We start from the raw sequence: 18,405 nt of genomic DNA on the forward strand, positions 1-18,405 counted from the left end.
TTTGGTATCGTCTCCCTGACCCCAATCTGCACCGTCTCGAATGATACATGCAATCTTATTCTTTTGGTAGCGTCGTATTCCAAAGGCCCGGTGAAGATGATGCCTAAGACGTCCGGTACCAGCTCGAGAGCTTCACCGCTTATCCGCTCATCTAGATGTATACTCACGACCTCGAATTCCTTCGGGTGATGCATGCCCTAATGAAAAGTATACACCTTTGGATATTCTCAACTGAACTTGGCGCTGACTGTTGTATGTCTCCGAATCAGCTCATCAACCTCTTTGCCGCGACAGTTACTAACCTTCCTCGACAAAGCTGATTCTGACCACAGGGTCAGAAAGTGCTCACCTAGGATAAGGTCTTCGATCATTGCGGACTGAGTCGACTGGTAATTTATCAGGACGCATTCGAGTTCCTGGACATAGCCACTCTGACCATCGTCCATAACAAGCAAATTCAGCATATCGTCGAACGTAACGAGCCCTTCGTCTATATCTGCTCCTTTACTAACACAACGAAGTTCCTCATCACGCCGGCCCACGTAACAGACAATCCCTCCGCTTTCGAGGACGAAGAGCGCCGTGTCCCCCGCCACAGGCACCTGGGAGATTTCGAGTCTTTTCTTCGCATCCTCTTCACGGCTGGCTACTGGACTTTTTCGACGACACAGATACCACTCTATTGGACGACACGGAAGATCAGAGGCGAGGACTCGTGAAGGACACTCAGTCAGGTCGCACTTAGAGTGTGTTTGTTGCATTTTCACGTATGGAGGCCTAGCGAAGTAGCTTGGTTCTCGAGTGGTTATCCACAGGGAGGTTGAGGTGTTGGTGTCCTCTTTGCGTCTCGGCTTCCTTTGCGGCCTATGTATCCAGGCAGATCGTCGCCACTTGGCGGACTTCTCCAAGAACCAGGACAGATGCAAAATCTACCTGTGACTGTCTCAAGTTCCACCCAGAGATCCGAAACCTATGAGGACGGTGCAGAAAACGAGGACGGAAACTGTACACAACACATAGAATACGAAACATCCAGAACATCCAGAAGTGTCGCCTTCCTTCCCTTACTTACATTCGTCATCTGAGCGTCAGGGTCGTGTCTGTATATCACCGTGACATGTTCGACGAGTGAGCACGGTACCGTCCTCGACCGCGAGCACGGATACCAACCACATCAAGACCTCTCAGCCGACAGCTAAGTACTCCACAAGGCCGCTGAAACCCGACGGCCAAGACCTAACACCCTCAGTGAAAGCTTGAAGCCAGACACGCACGAATCACAGAGATCGAAAGAAATCCGATAGAAGAAGTCCGTTTCCATCATAAACAAAAAGACGAAACAACGAAAGAGAGACACAAGACGTAGAACTTAGAAAGAAAAACAACTATATACAACTTATGTATGTATAAGAGAGTCGACTGACTGTAACCTGTAAACGGGGAGGAGACGGACCGAATGGTGTTGCAGTACGATAGTTGTGCGTGTAGGTAGGTAGAGAGGGACGGGAGGTAGAGAGGTAGGAGGGATGAAGGTAGGGGGGGAGGGAGGGAGGAAGGTAATGTTAAATAAATACACGACTGAAACACACTTTGACTGAATGTTCAAACGCGTAAGTAAGAGAACACATTCATAGGAATAACGAGAAGTGAGAAGTGAGAAGGATATGCACGCTCAACGTCCAGGGATCGAAATCATCAACTGTAGGCGGTATAATAGATGGAAGGAGTAGATGTAAGGTGGAAGGCATCGATCGACGAGAAAGCGAGCTCAACGTGTGGATGGAAAGGAAGGGATGAGATCGATCCCGAATGAAGGAAAGCTTATACAAAAAACAAGTAATTGGTGGGTAGCGCAGAACAGGTGGAACAAGAGCAGGATGGAAGGCAGATGAATAAAAGAAGGAAGGCTAGAAGACAGGTAGAGCGTTTCGCCCAGGGTATACTAGACTTACAACGTACAGCCCACCCGTCTCCCAAATACCTCCTCTCTCATCGCCACCCGCTCCTCGTCTCACCCCACCACGTCTCACCGTAACTCAGTAGTACTATAACTTGGCGGTGGACCCGTCACGTTCGCTCCGCTGCCCGTCCCTTGAGGATGTACCTGCTGACCAGGAGTATACGCGGTTGCTCCATACGGACTCTGCTGAGGCTGCTGCTGCTGTGCGAACGCCGTTTCGTACGGGTTGTGCAGCGAGCCCGGCGTGCCCGGTTGTGACCCCGTATCGGCATAATACGGGCTATTGCTGTACGAGTGAGCCTGCGGGGCGGAGGGGAACGACGGAATCTGGGGAGAAAAGGCGGGAGTGGCGGTTGCGTAGGGATGACTTTGGGACGTAGGGAGCGGTGGCGGGGTGAAGGTCGTCGGCGAGTTGCTGTAGGAGATCTGAGCGGGAGGTTGGAATGGTGATTGGGGTTGAGATGGGGGATGGTAGGCGGTAGGGTTGTATGACGTCTGTTGCATCGAAAGCGAAGTCGCAGGGGCGTATGGGTTCGCGTAAGATACGGTAGGTGAGTGTGGCTGCGAATGCGGCTGCGATTGTGGTTGAGAGCGTACACTGGTCGGGTATGACGTCGACGATGGAGGTGGTGGTATAGTCGGAGGTTGCGACTGAGCCGGCGGCTGCGTCGGAGGTTGGAATGGCCGGTGTTGAGGCTGAGGCTGAGGCTGATACGGTTGTTGTGGTGGTGACAGCTGTTGCGTGACATACCGATACGCATCCTCCTCTTCCTCACTAACAGCCACACTCTCACCACTTCCCTGTCTCACCGGTATCCTCCCATCCGCCCTCGGACTAATCGGATACGTCACACCACCTTCTTCCTCATCCCTACGTCTTCGCCCAGCACCCACGCCAGCAATATTAGCAGGCGATTCCGCCCTGAACTTAGGCACTGCGCTCTGCGGTTGCGGTGCGTACAGCCGCGGATCACCCGAATACCCAACTGCCCTGCCGTTCTCATCCCATGTCTGCTCGCGCTGTCTGCCGTTGGGCGACGGGTTGAACCTGCCTGGGACGTTGGAGGGCGAGGAACCGTAGGAAGAGGCATGGAGGGGAATGTCGGTCTCGGAGCCGGCGTGGATGGTCTGTAACGATGGATTGAACGCGGTCGTCGAGGGCCCGGTAAGAGAGGCGGACGAGTCGAGCATCGACGTCGATGGGTTGCCGTAGGGATTCGAGAGCTTGTTTTGGCTGTAAAGCGACATATGAGCGAGTCTCGCGTGCGAGATCAGTCAAAAGAGCCTACCGCGCCTTTCTGCGATCGTAGATCACCGCAGCCTTGACCTGACCCATCTTCTTATAGATGTACCACATCGCGAGGACCGTGACAATCACAGTGACCGCCACCACCGCGTCACTCGCAATCTTCTGACCAGTCGTCTCGTCTACAGAGTTCCTTCATCAGCATTTCACACAGGTCGCGAGACATTCAGAAGTACTCACTGCTCGAATTTTCGAGAAGGACCCCGAGATAGACTGTAACGAACTGCTTCGGGAGCGAGAAGAATGCGGCGAGGGCAAATGTCCACACGCCCATACCACAAGTTGAGAATACCGCTGTCGTAACTGTGGTCATATATCCTAATTAATTACACGCGACAGAGGAAATACGATGGAGAACACGCACAATGTCCGGGTATAGCGCTAAACCGCGCGATCAAAGCGATCTTGAAACCTCCCTCTCTCACTACACGCGCAAGACAGCCGTACTGGATGCTCGTACGCTCGAGCTTTTCGCCTCTTGCACGACAGCACCATTTGAACGCGCTATTTCACACAAGGCATGTCAGAGAATGATGGAGGATCCGATGGAAATAGAACGTACTAAAAGTTGCCGAGTTCACCGAGAAATGTACCCGCTGCGACAAGGGCGAAACCGATCCAGAGACCCCAGACGACACCGCAGAGGATAGCGACGACTTCATGACCGAATAACTGAAAGGAAGAGATGATGATCAGGGTTCTGTCTTGTGTATGACGGTATTCGGAAACTATGCGAAGTAGGGCTCTGAGAGTGGTGACGTATGTGGAATGAAGAACGGGGTGCGCGGTGGCTATTGTCTGCTATGTGTATAAACCCGCAACAAGCAACCGAGTCCTTTCCACGATTGCAGTCCGAATGTGGGTCTGCAAGAGATTCGCTCTGTCATTCCACGAAATCAATTCACCTTGCTTGACGGAAGCAAACATGTGGCCCGCGTCAACGGATGCCAGGTTACAGGAACGCTCTCCATCGAGAGATTGGTTCCGGTCGACACATCACAGAAGACAGAACTTGACCACCTATTCTTAGGAATCGCAGAACCAGAAGACAACAACAGTCCACGTGCTACGAGGTCTGGACGTGGTAACAGGCTGTGCTCGCCACAATTGCGGTGCCACTGCAATGCATACGGTCCTTGCATTCTCTGAGCGAACAATATGCAAAGCCAATGGCATCAGAGAGCTGGCAGAGTCCCAATCGATGGGAATAGGTCTCAGAACGCCCAGAGTATACAAGTGTGACCCCGCACGGATATCGCAAGTTTCCAAAGCAAAATGATAGGCTTACTGGAGGGAACGATATAACGAATAGGATTGCGATGGGAATAAGCCACCCTGCAGGTAGACTGTGCGCAGCCATGAGCTTACACACGATAGACGCGCATGAGTGGATATCGACGTACTCTTTCATCCAATTTGCGGCTGGCTTGAGCCAGTCCACGATTTGGTCGTGGTAGATGGTGATGAGTGCACTGAGAACGACGAGGATTGTGCCGATAACATAGTACCCTATAAATAGAAACGTTCGAAGGCGAGCAGGGACGGATGAGTACGATCCGACAGCAGGCGAACCAGGACGATGAAGTAGACAGAAAGGAAGGGACGCACACAACCATTCTCTCCTGAACCAAAATCTCCAACTCATCATCGTCTTCCAGTCAAACATGCTCTCTCTAGCCAGCTCCTTCTGTTCGCTCGGCGTCGGACTTGGCGTCCTGCCCCCTCCACCGCGCAAGTCTCCTGGCCCGCCATCCATCGTTACTCCGCTCCCATTCCCCATCCCGTTCTTCATTGCGCCGGCATTGACATTCACAGTTGATGCAGAGGCGAGGTTTCCATAGGTCCCTTGAGGAGGATAGGATGAACTGTAGCCGCCATATGCCGGATATGGGGAAGTCATGAATGCTCGGGAGGCGCTTGTCGAATCAAGTTACAAGTTGTTTGTCGTGAAAGGGAAAGAAAGGAGAGTACGTGTATATCCACACCCGAGATATATGTCGTGGATGGGAGGGTGCGGAGAAGAGAGAGCGCTGCGAGAAACGGCGGGGCCGTTGTGAGGGTGAGGGGCTACCGCACCCACCGCTTCGCATCGCCCAGTAACCATCTTCGGAAGTACTTTCGCACGCTTCGGCTTGGTGCCACCGCACCCAACGGTAGTGCAAGCATCAGTGTACACTCTTCCTCCTGCTTTCTCCTTGCGATCATCCACCCGACCGACGGCTCTGCTGGGATCCTTGCTGCTTTCAGTTTTTTTTCATAGCCTCAGTGAAAGTCAATCACGTATAGGTATACGAGCCATCTTGGTATTCTTCTTGGCGTGCTCTACTTCATGTTTTTTTCTCTGTTTCTCAGACGATTCTCACCTCCCGCTCTGTCGTTGAGGGCTGTGCTCAGGCGTCTACCATACGCTGAACCCACACATCTTCGTCATAAATGATTCGTGTTCAGCATCAGACAAATGACCCACTCTCTGATACACGATGGGCCACAAGCTGTGCTATATCTGTTTTAGCTCGTTCTCTTCTCCGCCTGATATTAGGACTGCTTGGTTCGCTGCTCTAAATAATGATATCGCTTCCCACAGGTCTCAATGGCGGTGCTGAACACTACGCTCAGCCTCGATGGGAGTGTCTAGGTTTGAGCGACGACCGCTCGCCTGGACCTGCAGCTTCCTTGTCTTTCAATATTTCCAGCAAACGTCTGAGTCTTGGGGCATCTACGATCATCGTCTACCCCTGTGTTTGGACCGGTTCAAACACCATCTCTACATTGACAATGTTGATCCTGTAGATATCAGAGTTTCACTCAAGTCGACATGATCCTCATAATGATATTGACCGTCGACTTCTGCTATTGGCTGCAGCTCTACTATCCCCGTAGACCCTCATTGTCTCTCAGCTGTGCAATGCGCTCGGAGCGTGCTCCGACTTCCTTCACAGCACAGCTCACACCCATCTGTCAGACTTCATTGACACCGGCGGTCAGCGATGGCACCTCCCAAGTACCTCCATCTCGAAATGGGAAGAATGCGACGTAGCGAAGTCCGCATTTTCGCCTGTCATTCTCTTTATCCTTTCCGGCGAAAATTACACCTTGTTCCTTTACTTTGCCTGTCCCTTTTGCTTTGTCTTTGCTGGAATCTTCCGTCTTCAAAGCACAAAGCAAAGGACGCTGCACAAGGAAGCCCTCTTCGCGCTAACAATGGAGGGACCGGTCGCACTTTGCGTATCATTTCCAAATACAGTTAAAGAAAGCAAAGCGAGCCACCGAATGTGGCCCAGATTGGTGCCACAGTGCCCGGATCGATCATCAAAGGCGTCAACATCCCTTTCTCTCACCTTACTCCATCTCTTCGTTCTGTTGATGCCCTACAATCAAGCTAAGCTTTTGCAGCATGCAACTATCTGACTTCTGAGGTAAGTCTTTGATCTCCGCTTCGTTGGGTCGACCCTGTAGTGTACTGGTGCGACGCCCCTTGACGCTGGGGCTTTGAGCTTCCAGTACAGATGCTTTTCGGCGTGCCGATATAAGGACCTCGCGCACACCTTCTCCAAGTGCTCATCGCGTATCTCGTCCACCATAACTGATTTATCTCTTCCAGCGCCATATTTATCCATGGAATATATCAAGACATCCGCATCATCGGTACCAAAGATATACGCGAAAGATTACTGTAATTACTCCCATCGCAGGTAAACTTCTCTCGTGTTCGAGCTGCAAGACTGTCGTATACTGCAGCAAGGAGTGTCAAAAAACGCACCGGAAACTTCACAAGTGCGTCCCCCCTTCCTTTCATCCTCTCCTGCCAAGCTCCTGACGGTTCGCGTCTGAACCTAAAGGTCGTTCTGCCTCCAATGGATCGAAAGGAACCGTATCAGCCAACAAAACGCCGCTGCGATGGGCAGCAAGCCAGATAGCACCGACGACTCCAAACACCTCTGTCAGCGGCCTCCACAGACACTCCTTCGTCCAAGCCGCCTACGGCGCTATCTGTAACTCCCAACCCTCCGACAAAGTCGACAACTTCGACTTCGACGCCCACTACATCCATTTTCATCTCCGCCGTCGATATCGACGCGGTTCCGACTCTGGCGGCGACCCGAGCAAATTCTTCCGTGTCGTCCATGCCGCACTTGGGCCGCGCGAGGAACTGTATATGCCGTTCAATAGGATACAGGACACTGCGAAGTCCATGTGGGCTGAGTTTCCGCAGCATCTTGCGGACTTGGACAAACATCATCGTACCGTGGCGCCTGACCATTGTATCGGCGTCGTTCCGTGCTATTTCGTGATTGAGGGATCGGACGAGCATCTCGTCACGGGGTATACGTTGAAGCACGATAATATGCTGAAATACATGCGCCGAAATCATTGGGATATTCCGGAACGTAGACACGATAGGTGGCTCGAGTGGTTGCAGGAGAAGGTAGAGTTTGGGCATGTGTTTTATCCTGTGAAGGGGTTGGAGAATAAGGGAGTGCAGGATTTTGGGGGATGGTGGAGATGAATTCGAAGGGGAAGTGGGTGTGGGTGGCGTTTACGGATGAGGAATTGGAGCTGTGTGGGTATCATCGTCTTATTTCTGGACTTTTGTATTAGACATCATAGCACCGTTTGACCAACGGATAATAACGAAGAGCATTTGTTGTATCATAGGTCATGGACAAGCGTCCAGAGAAGGCGGAAGAAACGTAACCCGACGACCCCTTGTCCGATCCAACATACACTCTCCAAGTGGACCATGGTCTATCAATTCATGCAATGGGATATAATATTACGCTGGACGGTCTCAGGTGGTGCCCGGAAGGCCGTGTTTTCAGTCAAAGAAAGCAAGCGGGCCACTGAGTGTGGCGCGGGTCTGCGCCAGTGTCAATGTGCCACATTGACACGCGGCATTGCCTAGTAACCGATTATCGATTATCTGTGGCGTGGGAGGCGTGTCAAAGAGACGGACCTTGAGGTTTATAAACCGTTCCTTCCTTCCAACCTCCTTCCTCTCACCATCTTCCATCTCATCGTTCTGTCTCTGTCCTACAATCGAACTAAACTTTCGCACCACGCAACTGTATCTTACTTCTGAGGTGAGTCTTTCACCATCACTCCATTGTGTCGGCGCCATGGCGTACTGGCACGACATTACTATCCGCTAGTGCCCTTGGTCTTTTTGAGGCACAGAGGCTTGTTGGCGGGCCACTATAGGGACACCTTCCAGTGTTCATCACGTATCTCGTTCACCATAAACTGATCTATCTCTCCCAGCGCCAACTTGAGCCATGGAAGACACCAAGAAATCGACATCATCAGTGCCAAAGATATATGCCAAGGATTACTGCAACTACTGTCGCAGACCACCGACCACAGGTAAATTTCGCTCGTGCACGAGCTGCCAGACTGTCGTGTACTGCAGCGATGAGTGCCAAAAAAAACACTGGAAACTGCATAAGTGCGTCTCCTCTACTCTTCATCCTCTCCATGTCGTCCCGGACACCTGACCATTCGCGTGCCAAAGGCCGTTCTGCCTTGTGATGGCAGAAAGAAATCGTACCGACCAAGAAGAGGCCAAGGCAACCGGTAGCAAGCCGGATAGCGCGAATGACACCAGGCACCTCAACGTCTTCAGCGGCCTTCACAGGCAATCCCTCATCCAGGCCGCATACGGCGCCATCTGCGCCTCCCAACCCGATGACAAAGTCGACAACTTCGACTTCGACGCACACTACATCCTCATCCAAGTCCGCCGTCGATACCGACCTGGCTCTCACTCCGGCGGCGACCCGAGTAAATACTTCCGCGTCGTTCAAGGCGGCCTCAGGCCTCGCGAGGAACTCAATGTGCTGCTCAATAGGCAGACCACTGCGAATTCAACCTTCTGGGCTGACCTCCCTCAGCACCTTGCCAATCTGGACAAACACCACCGTACTGTGGCGCCGGATGATCATCAGGAATGTATCGGCGTCATTCCGTGCTGTTTCGCGATTGAGGGCTCGGGCGAGCATGTGATCGTTGGGTATATGCTGAAGCACGAGTATATTCTCAAATATGTGCGGGGGAACAATTGGGAGCTTCCAGAGCGTCGTCACGACCGTTGGCTCGAGTGGCTGCAGGAGAAGGTGGAGTTGGGACATGTGTTTCATCATATGAAGGGTTTGGAGAATAAGGCAATACTGGATTTTGGGAAGATGGTCAAGACGAAGGGGAAGTGGACGTGGGTGGCGTTTACGGATGAAGAAATAGAGCAGTACGGGTACCATCGTCTGTATTCTGGCATTATATATTAGACATCATCCCTTCCGACTAATATACAATGACGAGGAGCATGTGTTGTATTTTATCTCATGGAGAAGTGTCCGATGAAAGGCGCAAGAGACATGGCTCACGAACTATTGTATCGCCACACTTGCCGGGTAAACCCGGTTGCCAGTTAGTGTTCAACTCTCGCGTCCCAACAACTTCGCGTGCGCGTCTCTCTCTCTCTCTCCCACCACGACTTGAAATTGACCTTGGCTCGCAGCTGCTCATACTGGTATACATAGATCTAGTAACCCTTTCGTTCTTGATTCAGGGCTACGCCAACTTCGTCCGTATTCGAAGAGTGAAAGTGGCTGTGTGAGTTCGTGCAACGCTCTTCGCTCGATATACGCGTAGGCCGACTTTCATCGCTGCTAAGGGATATCTTGAGACCTTTCTTCCTAAACTAACTTTTCTCTGCATAATATCAGAATGGACACGGAAGTCACTAGTGATGCTGGTCTTCCCAAGATGTATCACAAAGACGACAAATGTTCGAATTGTGGAACACCGCCGAAGGCCGCGACGGGCAAACACAGGTGTTGCAAACGCTGCAGGACCGTCGTATATTGCGACAAGGCCTGTCAGAAGTCTCATTGGAGACAACACAAGTACGTTCACCTAGAATAAGTGCTGTAGAGTATGGTCGGTCGCTAACGAAGTGCCAAGGCCTCTTTGCCTCTGGCAGCAGGAGCAGCACGCAATCCTAATGGAGCGTGGTGCCGAAGGCGCTGCTTCCACCCTTGCAGCGAAAGACCTCGATGACTTTGTACACGCACACAATCATTCTTTTCATCAGGCGGCTTATGCCGCTATCTGCGACTTCCAGTCCGACGACAAAGTCGATGACTTTGACTTCGATGCTTACCATATACATTATCAGCTACAAGCTCGTGATGACCACGACGGATGACCCGACTCGATTCTTTCATATCATGACAGGCGCAATTCGACCTCGCGAGATGCTCTTCGCGTCCTCCCCGACACAGCCACGGGACCTGTTCGCCAATAACCTCGTCGAATTCGACAAGAAGCATAGAGCTATTCCTGGCAAACCGTGTATCGGTACCGTTCCTTGCCACTTCGAAGTTGTCGACATAGATCAGCATTTGATGAGCGCCATCATGCTCACGAAGGACTCGTTCTTGGAAGCAGTACGAGAGAAGAACATCTGGCCAGTCCCCGAACCACGTCACGATCTGTGGTTCTCCCAGTTGCAACAAAAGGTCTTGTTGGGACATGTGTTCAAGCCTATAGAGGGCTATGAGGGCTGGGTATCGGACATAGGGAAGATGGTGAAGAAGAGAGAAAAGTGGAGTTGGTTGTCTTTGACGTGGGAAGAGGTGGCGACGTACAGTTATCATCCTACTCTAAGCGGCCTGGTATATTAAAGGTCGGTACCTCTGCCAATATTTTATGCCTCCGCCGCGATACCCTTTCCCTTTCGTTTCTGATATGTGGCTCCCTCAAGGACTCTCTTGCCCTGGTCCACGGTCATGTTTTCTGTTGGGATACAAGCTACCGAAATCTTTCACGCTTGTCTAGTCTGTTCTTCAGTTCTGCATGCTTTATTGATAAGTTTCTTGCAACAGTCATAGAAACTGGTGCGCCCGCTGTATTCGATTCGGCAACCTTTCGTCACCTCACTGAGCTGAATGGGCGTTAATTACATTGGCCGGTCAACGCCACCGACGCTCTTTTTCTTCCATATGTCTCCTGACGGTACGATACAACTTCGTAACGCCAAATGCAACGCAGGACATCGTGCATAGCTGCTCTGATTCCTGCTATACACCCCTTGAAACACGGCCACATCGTATCTGGGGTCTTGTAGCTGGTTGCCCGGTGTAATTGTCCAGGCGTAGGTAATCGTCTACTCTCCGAGGCTATGTCCTACGCGGGCTTGTTTTTGAGTTAGTCGGGAAATAACAAACGATATCAACACGCATATCGTGTTGTGGGCCATCATTTTATGAAACGCGTTGATGCGTCGGCTGTCCTAGCTTTGGTTCTGTTACCTGACAGCATACTGCTCTACACTGCCACGGACGCGTGCACGTTCTCGGAGTGCCGACACTAATACTACTCCCATATTTTAGCAACGGACAACCAGATCGTACCGCGTCGATTCCAGGTGTCTTTGGCGTACGAACTCAATGGCCGATAACTTATGTCCAGGATGGGATCCAACGACTCCTCACGGCATACGGCTCGCAATGCTAACTACAGTGACGGAGGCAGCGTTCTATGGTGAGCTGATATTGCTTTCGAATTGCGTACACGACGCTAGATTCGTTACTACAGGTATCTTTGCCTGCCTCATAGTCATGTCCACATACACGCTAGTGTCAGTGGCACCCATTATACTATCACAATGTCCTATCACAGCTAATATCTATCCAGATCTCAGGGCCTGCGAAGATCTTATGCACGAATCGCACTCCTTACCATCACCCTCACCATGTTTGCGATCTCAACGGCGCATCTTACCCTCAGTATGATTCTGTATCTCATGCAGTGGCCTTACCTTTGTGCCACTGTCTTTCCGGAAACGCCTCTTGCAAGATTATACCGTATCAGAGGGGCCATAGCTGTGTTGGCCCGTGCGCAATACCTCATCAGCGATGTCGTCGTTGTGTGGCGTGCGTGGGCCGTATGGTACGACAATCGCTGGGTTCGTGGGTCCCTTCTGTTCTCTCTTTCCGGTACCGCAGGTACGTGCGTGGCCTCATATTATCTATCAGTTTCCGTGAAGCGCTCATATCTTCAACTAGTGACGTCCATATTCCTCGCCGTCCTCAATGTTCTTTCCAATAAATCCCACGGCACATACCAGTACCCAGCTCTCGAGCAGAATCTGCTCGGCACGTTCGGACTCCTCTTCACCAACTTCAGTGCCACCATCGCCATCGCGGTGAAGGCTTGGCACGTCAGCTTCCTTGTCACGATGGCGCTCAACGGTCTCATCTTTGATTTGCCAGGCTTCATCGACGATCCGTCAAACAGTTTCTCAATCGCGGTAGCTCGAAGACGAAGGTCGAAGGAGTGCTCACGCTCCTTGTAGAGTCTGGAGCAGTCTACTGTCTCTACTGGGTACGAAGAGCGCGCACGTTTGCCGGAACGCTATGTTGATCGGAATCCACAGGTTCTAAATTTCATCAGCGACTTTGGGAAGTTTGGCGACTTTGAATTCGGGTGGCCACAACCCAATGTATCGGTACGTACATTGCATAGCTTTGTAAGAGGGTTTTGTACCGTGCTGACTCCGAAATGTATTCGGTTGGTCTGCAAGGGGATTTATCCAACCCTGATCATACTCCTTGTGGCCCTTCAACGCTCCACTCCAGATACCGTATTCACGGAAATGTCCGAATACCAGATGACTCTTGAGCCCATGCGCTTCAAGGAAGCCTCTCTCACTGGCAAGAGTCGGAAGGGACCCCGAAATACTTACGACAGTGAGCTCTTCACCGACACCAACACCGGTGAAAGTTCTGCTCGCAGCGGCGATTTTGAACGCGGAGTGGTCTAAAAGGTTGGAATGGAGTGAGATGGGCTGTCGTGTTCACGGTCTCTGTTTCGGCTCATATTGTACTAACTCTGTGGTGAGTGTTTCAACGTCCTTTCCATGAATCCTCGGTAAGAAGTCGCACTCATATTCTCCATTCTTATCGGATCAATTTATTCAGCTTATCTATCACAAACTTAACCGTGAATCCGACAGTGTTCACGCTTGCAGCGATGCATGTTTTTAGCGGCCTGCATGGTTGACTCTGCTTCTGGCCTGCACTTCTCCAGCGGCGAGCGAAAGGAAGACCAATACCCGTCCAGTCGTTCTAACTCAGCCTGGAGACATATTCATCCTGGAGCCACATCGCTGAACGCTGTCGCGCGGAACGCTTCCACTCGGCCGTTGCTGGATGAATGGCCCGATTAGGCTCTTCTGAGAAATTAATTGGGCACAAAGCTCATTCTCGATCCACATGTTCATGTCTTCGGCAGTGGCTCTCAAAAACACGTTCGCGGTAACCGCTTTTTCTTTATTAGAACATCAATGAGCAGAGGGATGCAATCTGGACTCGCCGCCAAACGATCCCCTTGCAATTTCTTTCGCCTCGCTTCTGATAGCGGGCTCTTCAAGGCTGAATCCTGCTGAATCCCCCTTTTCTTATTTGCTAGTGGGTTGAACGTCCACTATCAGACTAGCTTCGTCCTCCGGTGAACCTCAATGACCGTATCTACCGCCATCACCACGCTATGTTTTGAAATTGATGGGTTGTATAGGTCCTTTGGATTTCGAACATGACGTAAAGGCCGGTGCTGATACTGGGCCGCTTTCTGAGCTTTCTGAAACTCGGCCGTACCGCACCTGCATCTTGCGTAGATAATTTCTAGGTATCGGGTATTGGATCTTGACCAGGTGCAGGCACTTCTTATAGCTACTCTCCGACAGCTCCAAGTCCATCACGCGCTGCTCCAGTGCACGCCAAGACCATCAAGTACATTTGTATCAGATCGCTCGCGAATCATTTCGTGTAGCACCCTGAAGGCATCCTTCATCTTCTTACGGGTTAGTTTTGTGTCCAGTGCCTGCATTTGAGCATCTCGCTGCCTCGTTGTGCTCTACACCGCCATGAACGCGTGCTCGTCGTGCCTGGTTCACGACCTTATACATAACTTCCTGTATCTTTGCGTCTGCAAACCAGATCAACCTCTGTCGATCCCCATCCTCTCGCCTACGACCAACCTACGACTGTCATGGCCGACAATCCGTGTCCGGGATGGGATCCAAAATATCCTCACGACATAAGGTTCGCAATGCTAATCACGGTGACGGAGGCGGCGTTCTACGGTGAGTAAATGTTGCTTTCAGTGTTAACTATACGGTGCTGAATACGTTTCTCCAGGTATTTTTGTCTGTCTCATAATCATGTCCACATACACGCTGGTGTTTGTGTCACCCATTTTATGCCTCATTCTACTACAACTGACGGCCTTCCAGATCTCAAGGCCTACGACGATCTTATGCACGAATTGCCCTCCTCGTCATAACACTCACCATGTTTGCGATCTCAACGGCACATCTCATCCTCAGTACTATCTTATATCTGATACAGTGGCCTGAAATTTGCGCCACCCTCGCACCAGACGGGTACTATGCGAAAATATGGCATATGAGCATGGCCATATCTGTGTTGAGCAGAGCACAGTACCTCATCAGCGATGCCATCGTTGTGTGGCGTGCGTGGGCCGTATGGTACGACAATCGCTGGGTTCGTGGGTCCCTTCTGTTCTCTCTTTTCGGTACTGCAGGTATGTGCATGATTGCATCTTATCTTCCGGTTTCTGTGAAACCCTCATTCACTTGGATAGTGACGTCCATATATCTCGCCGTCCTCAATGTTCTTTCCGACCAAACTCAGGGAGTACGTCAGTACCCGGCTCTCGAACAAAATATGCTCGGCACGTTCGGACTGCTTTTCACCAACTTCAGTGCCACCATCGCCATCGCAGTGAAGGCTTGGTACGTCAACTCCCTCGATGTAAGCGAGTTGTTCTCGGTGGCCTTATCTTTTGAATCTGTAAGGCTTTACCGGCGGTCAGTCAAAGAGTTTCTTAACCGCGGGAGCTCAAAAACGAAGGTCGAAGGCGTGCTTACCCTTCTCGTGGAGTCAGGAGCGGTCTACTGTATATACTGGGTATGAAGGTTCCGACTGACTTCCCCACTATGTTATACTGACCATCCGTCTACAGGTGCTGAACTTTATCAGTGACTTTGGGAAGTTTGGCAGCTTCGAGTTCGGGTGGCCCCAACCCAACGTCTCGGTGAGCAAGTCATGGTCCAGGAGCAATCGCTCCCACATCACTAACTTCGCATCGTATTTTGACCACTCTTCACCAGGGCATCTATCCGACTCTAATCATCCTGCTCGTCGCCCTTCAGCGGTCGACTCCCGATTCCGTTTTCACAAATACATCAGAGTTCCGGAAGTCTCTCGAACCTATGCACTTCAGGGAGGCTTCCCCCACTCGCAAGAGCAGGAGAAGACCTGTTTAACGACACTCGTATAGGTGTAGTCTCTACCCGGGTACACGATGCTGAGCACAACGCAGTCTGACAGATTGGGGCGTATGCATTAGCTTGCATGGTGTACCTCGTGCTCTTTGGTCCTAAACTTCAGTCTTGCTTACTTTGCTCATTCAAGCGCTCTTCGACTTCACCTACCCTCCCGTGTACTTGTATCATTTCCCTAGGTAGTCTCGCTCATCTACCCCCCCTATTCATTCTACCAATCAGGCTCGCATCAATAATTACATCGAGCTCCCTGCTTGAGCCTATCCTACACTCACTTCGCCAATGGCGGCGACAAAGAATGCTAACACTTGTTCCGATCGCGCGATATATGTAGATTCACCCATATCCATCAACAGTTGAGTCACGTTCGGCCACAGGGATACGCATTTTGATACTTAGACGCCGTTATGGGCACTGGCGAGCGCTTGAGTCCGGTCATTTTGAACCCGATCAAACCAGTTTGATCCTCCGTTGCTAGTTTCCGGTCTCGGAAATGGGACGACAACCTGTCTGTTGATTCCCCATCATTGGGATCGTCGAGACATCCTTCTTGTCTTCATCTCAGCACTGCTCTCAGCACACCCGTACAGCCCCAAGTTGCCAGGGCGTGATAGCAGAATATTACTGCATTGTCCTGAAATCTGTGCAATGAACGTGCTATTAGCTTCTTTATGGTCTAGCGGCTTCCGATAAACTACGCCTCGGGCTCCAACGTGTACGTACGTCCTTCTCTCTGCATACAAATACTCGGCCTTTTGGCGTCTCATGCGCGTCTTTTCTTTTCCTCCCCCAGTGACATCCACTTCAATGGCCAACTCTGACGATAATGCATGTCCGGGATGGGACGACAGTATCCCGTACAGCATCAAGCTGGCAATGTTGACGATGACGGTCGAGGCGGCATCATACGGTGCGTGATGACTTTGCCATCCTTGAATGCTTCAGCCGATACTGAACGCCGAGTCTCGTTAGGCATCTTCCTGTGCTTAATCATCATGTCCACATATATCCTGGTGTACGTCCCAAATCCTATTACTGATCCGTACTTGAACCCGTTGTCTGAACATCTCTCAGATCCAGAGGTCTACGAGGCTCTTATGCTCGAATGACACTCCTTGCTGTGACCCTCACCATGTTCTCCATATCCACAGCCCACCTCGTCATTCATCTTCTCTGGTATATAATACAATGGCCATACATCTGCGCCACCGTCGCACCAGACGGGTACTTTGCCCGCCTCAACCGGATGTATGAATCGATAGAGCTTCTGGGACGAGCACAATATTTCATCAGTGATGTTATCGTTGTATGGCGTGCATGGGTGATTTGGCCACGGAATCATTGGGTCCGTGGGTCTTTGGCGTTCTGTCTTCTGGCTACCGCAGGTACTTACACCTCAGAGAAGGCTTTACCACTAGCGCAATGCAATGATGCTGACTATTGACACATTTTAGTAACATCCATATTCCTCGCTGTACTCAACGTTTTGTCCTTCAAACTGGACCACAGATATCCCACCCTGGAGCAGAACATGCTCGGAACCTTTGGGCTTCTCTTCACGAATTTTGGTGCGACGGCGGCTATCGCATCGAAGGCTTGGTATGGCGTTGCTTCGTTGGGTTTTTGCTGCTGGTATACTTACCTCTCGTCCCGGTAGGTTGTATCGACGATCCGTGAAAGAGTTCGTCAACAGAGGAAGCTCAAAAACCAAAGTAGAAAGTGTGCTCACCCTCTTGGTCGAGTCTGGTGCGCTTTATTGCATCTACTGGGTGCGTGTGGAAGACTTCTGCGCTGGGCGATATTATCTCAACGCTCATACCTTGAACTAGATATTAACGCTACTCAGCGACTTCGGAGTAACTGGCGACTTTGGCTTTGGGTGGCCTCAGCCCAATATTTCCGTACGTGACCCAGACATCTCATGCACTCTCACTGCGTCCAACTCAACCTCCTCCGATGTGTACAGGGAATCTATCCAACACTCATCATCCTACTCGTTTCACTTCAGCGCTCCACTCCAGATAACGTTTACTCGGTATCAAGACCTCCTCCGATGCCACTGGAACCCATTCAATTCAGTCCTGCTGCGCCTATGAACCGAGCGAAGAAACCCGCGGATTTTTCTGATAGCGAGCTGTTTAGTAGCACTTTTGTGGCATCATCATCCGGTGGAAATGTTGTTGGACAGGGAACGGTTTGAAGGAAGAGCTGCTGTCATCGTGTGGTCTCCTTCGTTCTCCAGAACACGATGACTTGATTCGTTCTGATTCGGGAATAAAAGTAATGTATCAAATGGTGGTAGACATACTGTATACTTATCCGACTTTCTCGACCACGTACGATTGTGGCGCAAACCTTCGAACTCGAATATTTTGGGTACCGGCAGTGATGTTCTTAGTATCAGGGGTTCTCTGAATAGTGCTGACAAGGAATTCGATGGCGATGTTCAGTTTTGGTTGAATTAATTTGGAACTTTGAAAGGCCGTGAGAAACGTGCGCTGATGAAGACGCCACCGCCACCCTCTTGGCGTTGTGGGTTCATTCTGACGGCAACGTCGATACTGTAGTTTTTCGACCATAAGTTCGTGGGAAGATTATGTCAGACGTGACACTCGCCAGGCCACGGTTCGTTTGGCTGGGCCACGCGTGACGGACCAATGAAATTGTTCGCAGTACGACACAAAAATTGATTCTCGGGCAATTTCGGTGCAAATTGGTCACGATTTACTGTTCGTGGACCCGCGTATCTGCGTGACCATTGGGTCAAATATGTTC

The 18,405-nt window shown here is 51.0% G+C and overlaps 6 protein-coding genes across 6 annotated transcripts; 5 read left to right on the top strand and 1 right to left on the bottom strand.

Moving 5' to 3' along the window:
- Positions 1–1,492: 1,492 nt before the first annotated feature.
- STEHIDRAFT_72242 (uncharacterized protein) lies at positions 1,493–5,311 on the bottom strand. Its single transcript, XM_007299356.1, has 8 exons — positions 4,875–5,311; positions 4,670–4,775; positions 4,555–4,612; positions 3,829–3,938; positions 3,631–3,770; positions 3,447–3,569; positions 3,250–3,388; positions 1,493–3,194 (listed from the first exon to the last, which is right to left on the bottom strand). Exons 1-8 carry the CDS (start codon positions 5,164–5,166, stop codon positions 2,027–2,029), a joined length of 2,136 nt encoding a protein of 711 aa, XP_007299418.1. The 5' UTR covers positions 5,167–5,311; the 3' UTR covers positions 1,493–2,026.
- Positions 5,312–6,881: 1,570 nt separating this feature from the next.
- On the top strand, positions 6,882–7,773 carry STEHIDRAFT_107405 (uncharacterized protein; the record flags this gene model as incomplete). Its single annotated transcript, XM_007299498.1, has 3 exons — positions 6,882–6,939; positions 7,005–7,040; positions 7,106–7,773. The coding sequence occupies 3 exons, from the start codon at positions 6,882–6,884 to the stop codon at positions 7,771–7,773; spliced, it is 762 nt and encodes a 253-aa protein (XP_007299560.1).
- Positions 7,774–8,791: 1,018 nt separating this feature from the next.
- Positions 8,792–10,945, top strand: STEHIDRAFT_152342 (uncharacterized protein; the record flags this gene model as incomplete). The annotated part of the gene is made up of 5 exons (XM_007299499.1): positions 8,792–9,518; positions 9,800–9,872; positions 9,986–10,165; positions 10,224–10,382; positions 10,438–10,945. 5 exons carry the CDS (start codon positions 8,792–8,794, stop codon positions 10,943–10,945), a joined length of 1,647 nt encoding a protein of 548 aa, XP_007299561.1.
- Positions 10,946–12,015: 1,070 nt separating this feature from the next.
- On the top strand, positions 12,016–13,086 carry STEHIDRAFT_152343 (uncharacterized protein; the record flags this gene model as incomplete). The annotated part of the gene is made up of 4 exons (XM_007299500.1): positions 12,016–12,268; positions 12,329–12,573; positions 12,619–12,771; positions 12,847–13,086. The coding sequence occupies 4 exons, from the start codon at positions 12,016–12,018 to the stop codon at positions 13,084–13,086; spliced, it is 891 nt and encodes a 296-aa protein (XP_007299562.1).
- A 1,258-nt stretch (positions 13,087–14,344) lies between these two features.
- On the top strand, positions 14,345–15,941 carry STEHIDRAFT_144248 (uncharacterized protein). The gene is made up of 7 exons (XM_007299501.1): positions 14,345–14,406; positions 14,462–14,504; positions 14,557–14,867; positions 14,928–15,078; positions 15,142–15,253; positions 15,309–15,380; positions 15,457–15,941. The coding sequence occupies exons 1-7, from the start codon at positions 14,373–14,375 to the stop codon at positions 15,610–15,612; spliced, it is 879 nt and encodes a 292-aa protein (XP_007299563.1). The 5' UTR covers positions 14,345–14,372; the 3' UTR covers positions 15,613–15,941.
- Positions 15,942–16,223: 282 nt separating this feature from the next.
- On the top strand, positions 16,224–17,954 carry STEHIDRAFT_117942 (uncharacterized protein). The gene is made up of 8 exons (XM_007299502.1): positions 16,224–16,345; positions 16,424–16,540; positions 16,603–16,645; positions 16,705–17,015; positions 17,085–17,229; positions 17,288–17,399; positions 17,460–17,531; positions 17,597–17,954. The coding sequence occupies exons 2-8, from the start codon at positions 16,438–16,440 to the stop codon at positions 17,828–17,830; spliced, it is 1,020 nt and encodes a 339-aa protein (XP_007299564.1). The 5' UTR covers positions 16,224–16,345; positions 16,424–16,437; the 3' UTR covers positions 17,831–17,954.
- The last annotated feature ends 451 nt before the right edge of the window (positions 17,955–18,405 follow it).

The sequence above is a fragment of the Stereum hirsutum genome (genome assembly GCF_000264905.1).
Source record: "Stereum hirsutum FP-91666 SS1 unplaced genomic scaffold STEHIscaffold_2, whole genome shotgun sequence".
Taxonomy (NCBI): Eukaryota; Fungi; Basidiomycota; class Agaricomycetes; order Russulales; family Stereaceae; genus Stereum; species Stereum hirsutum.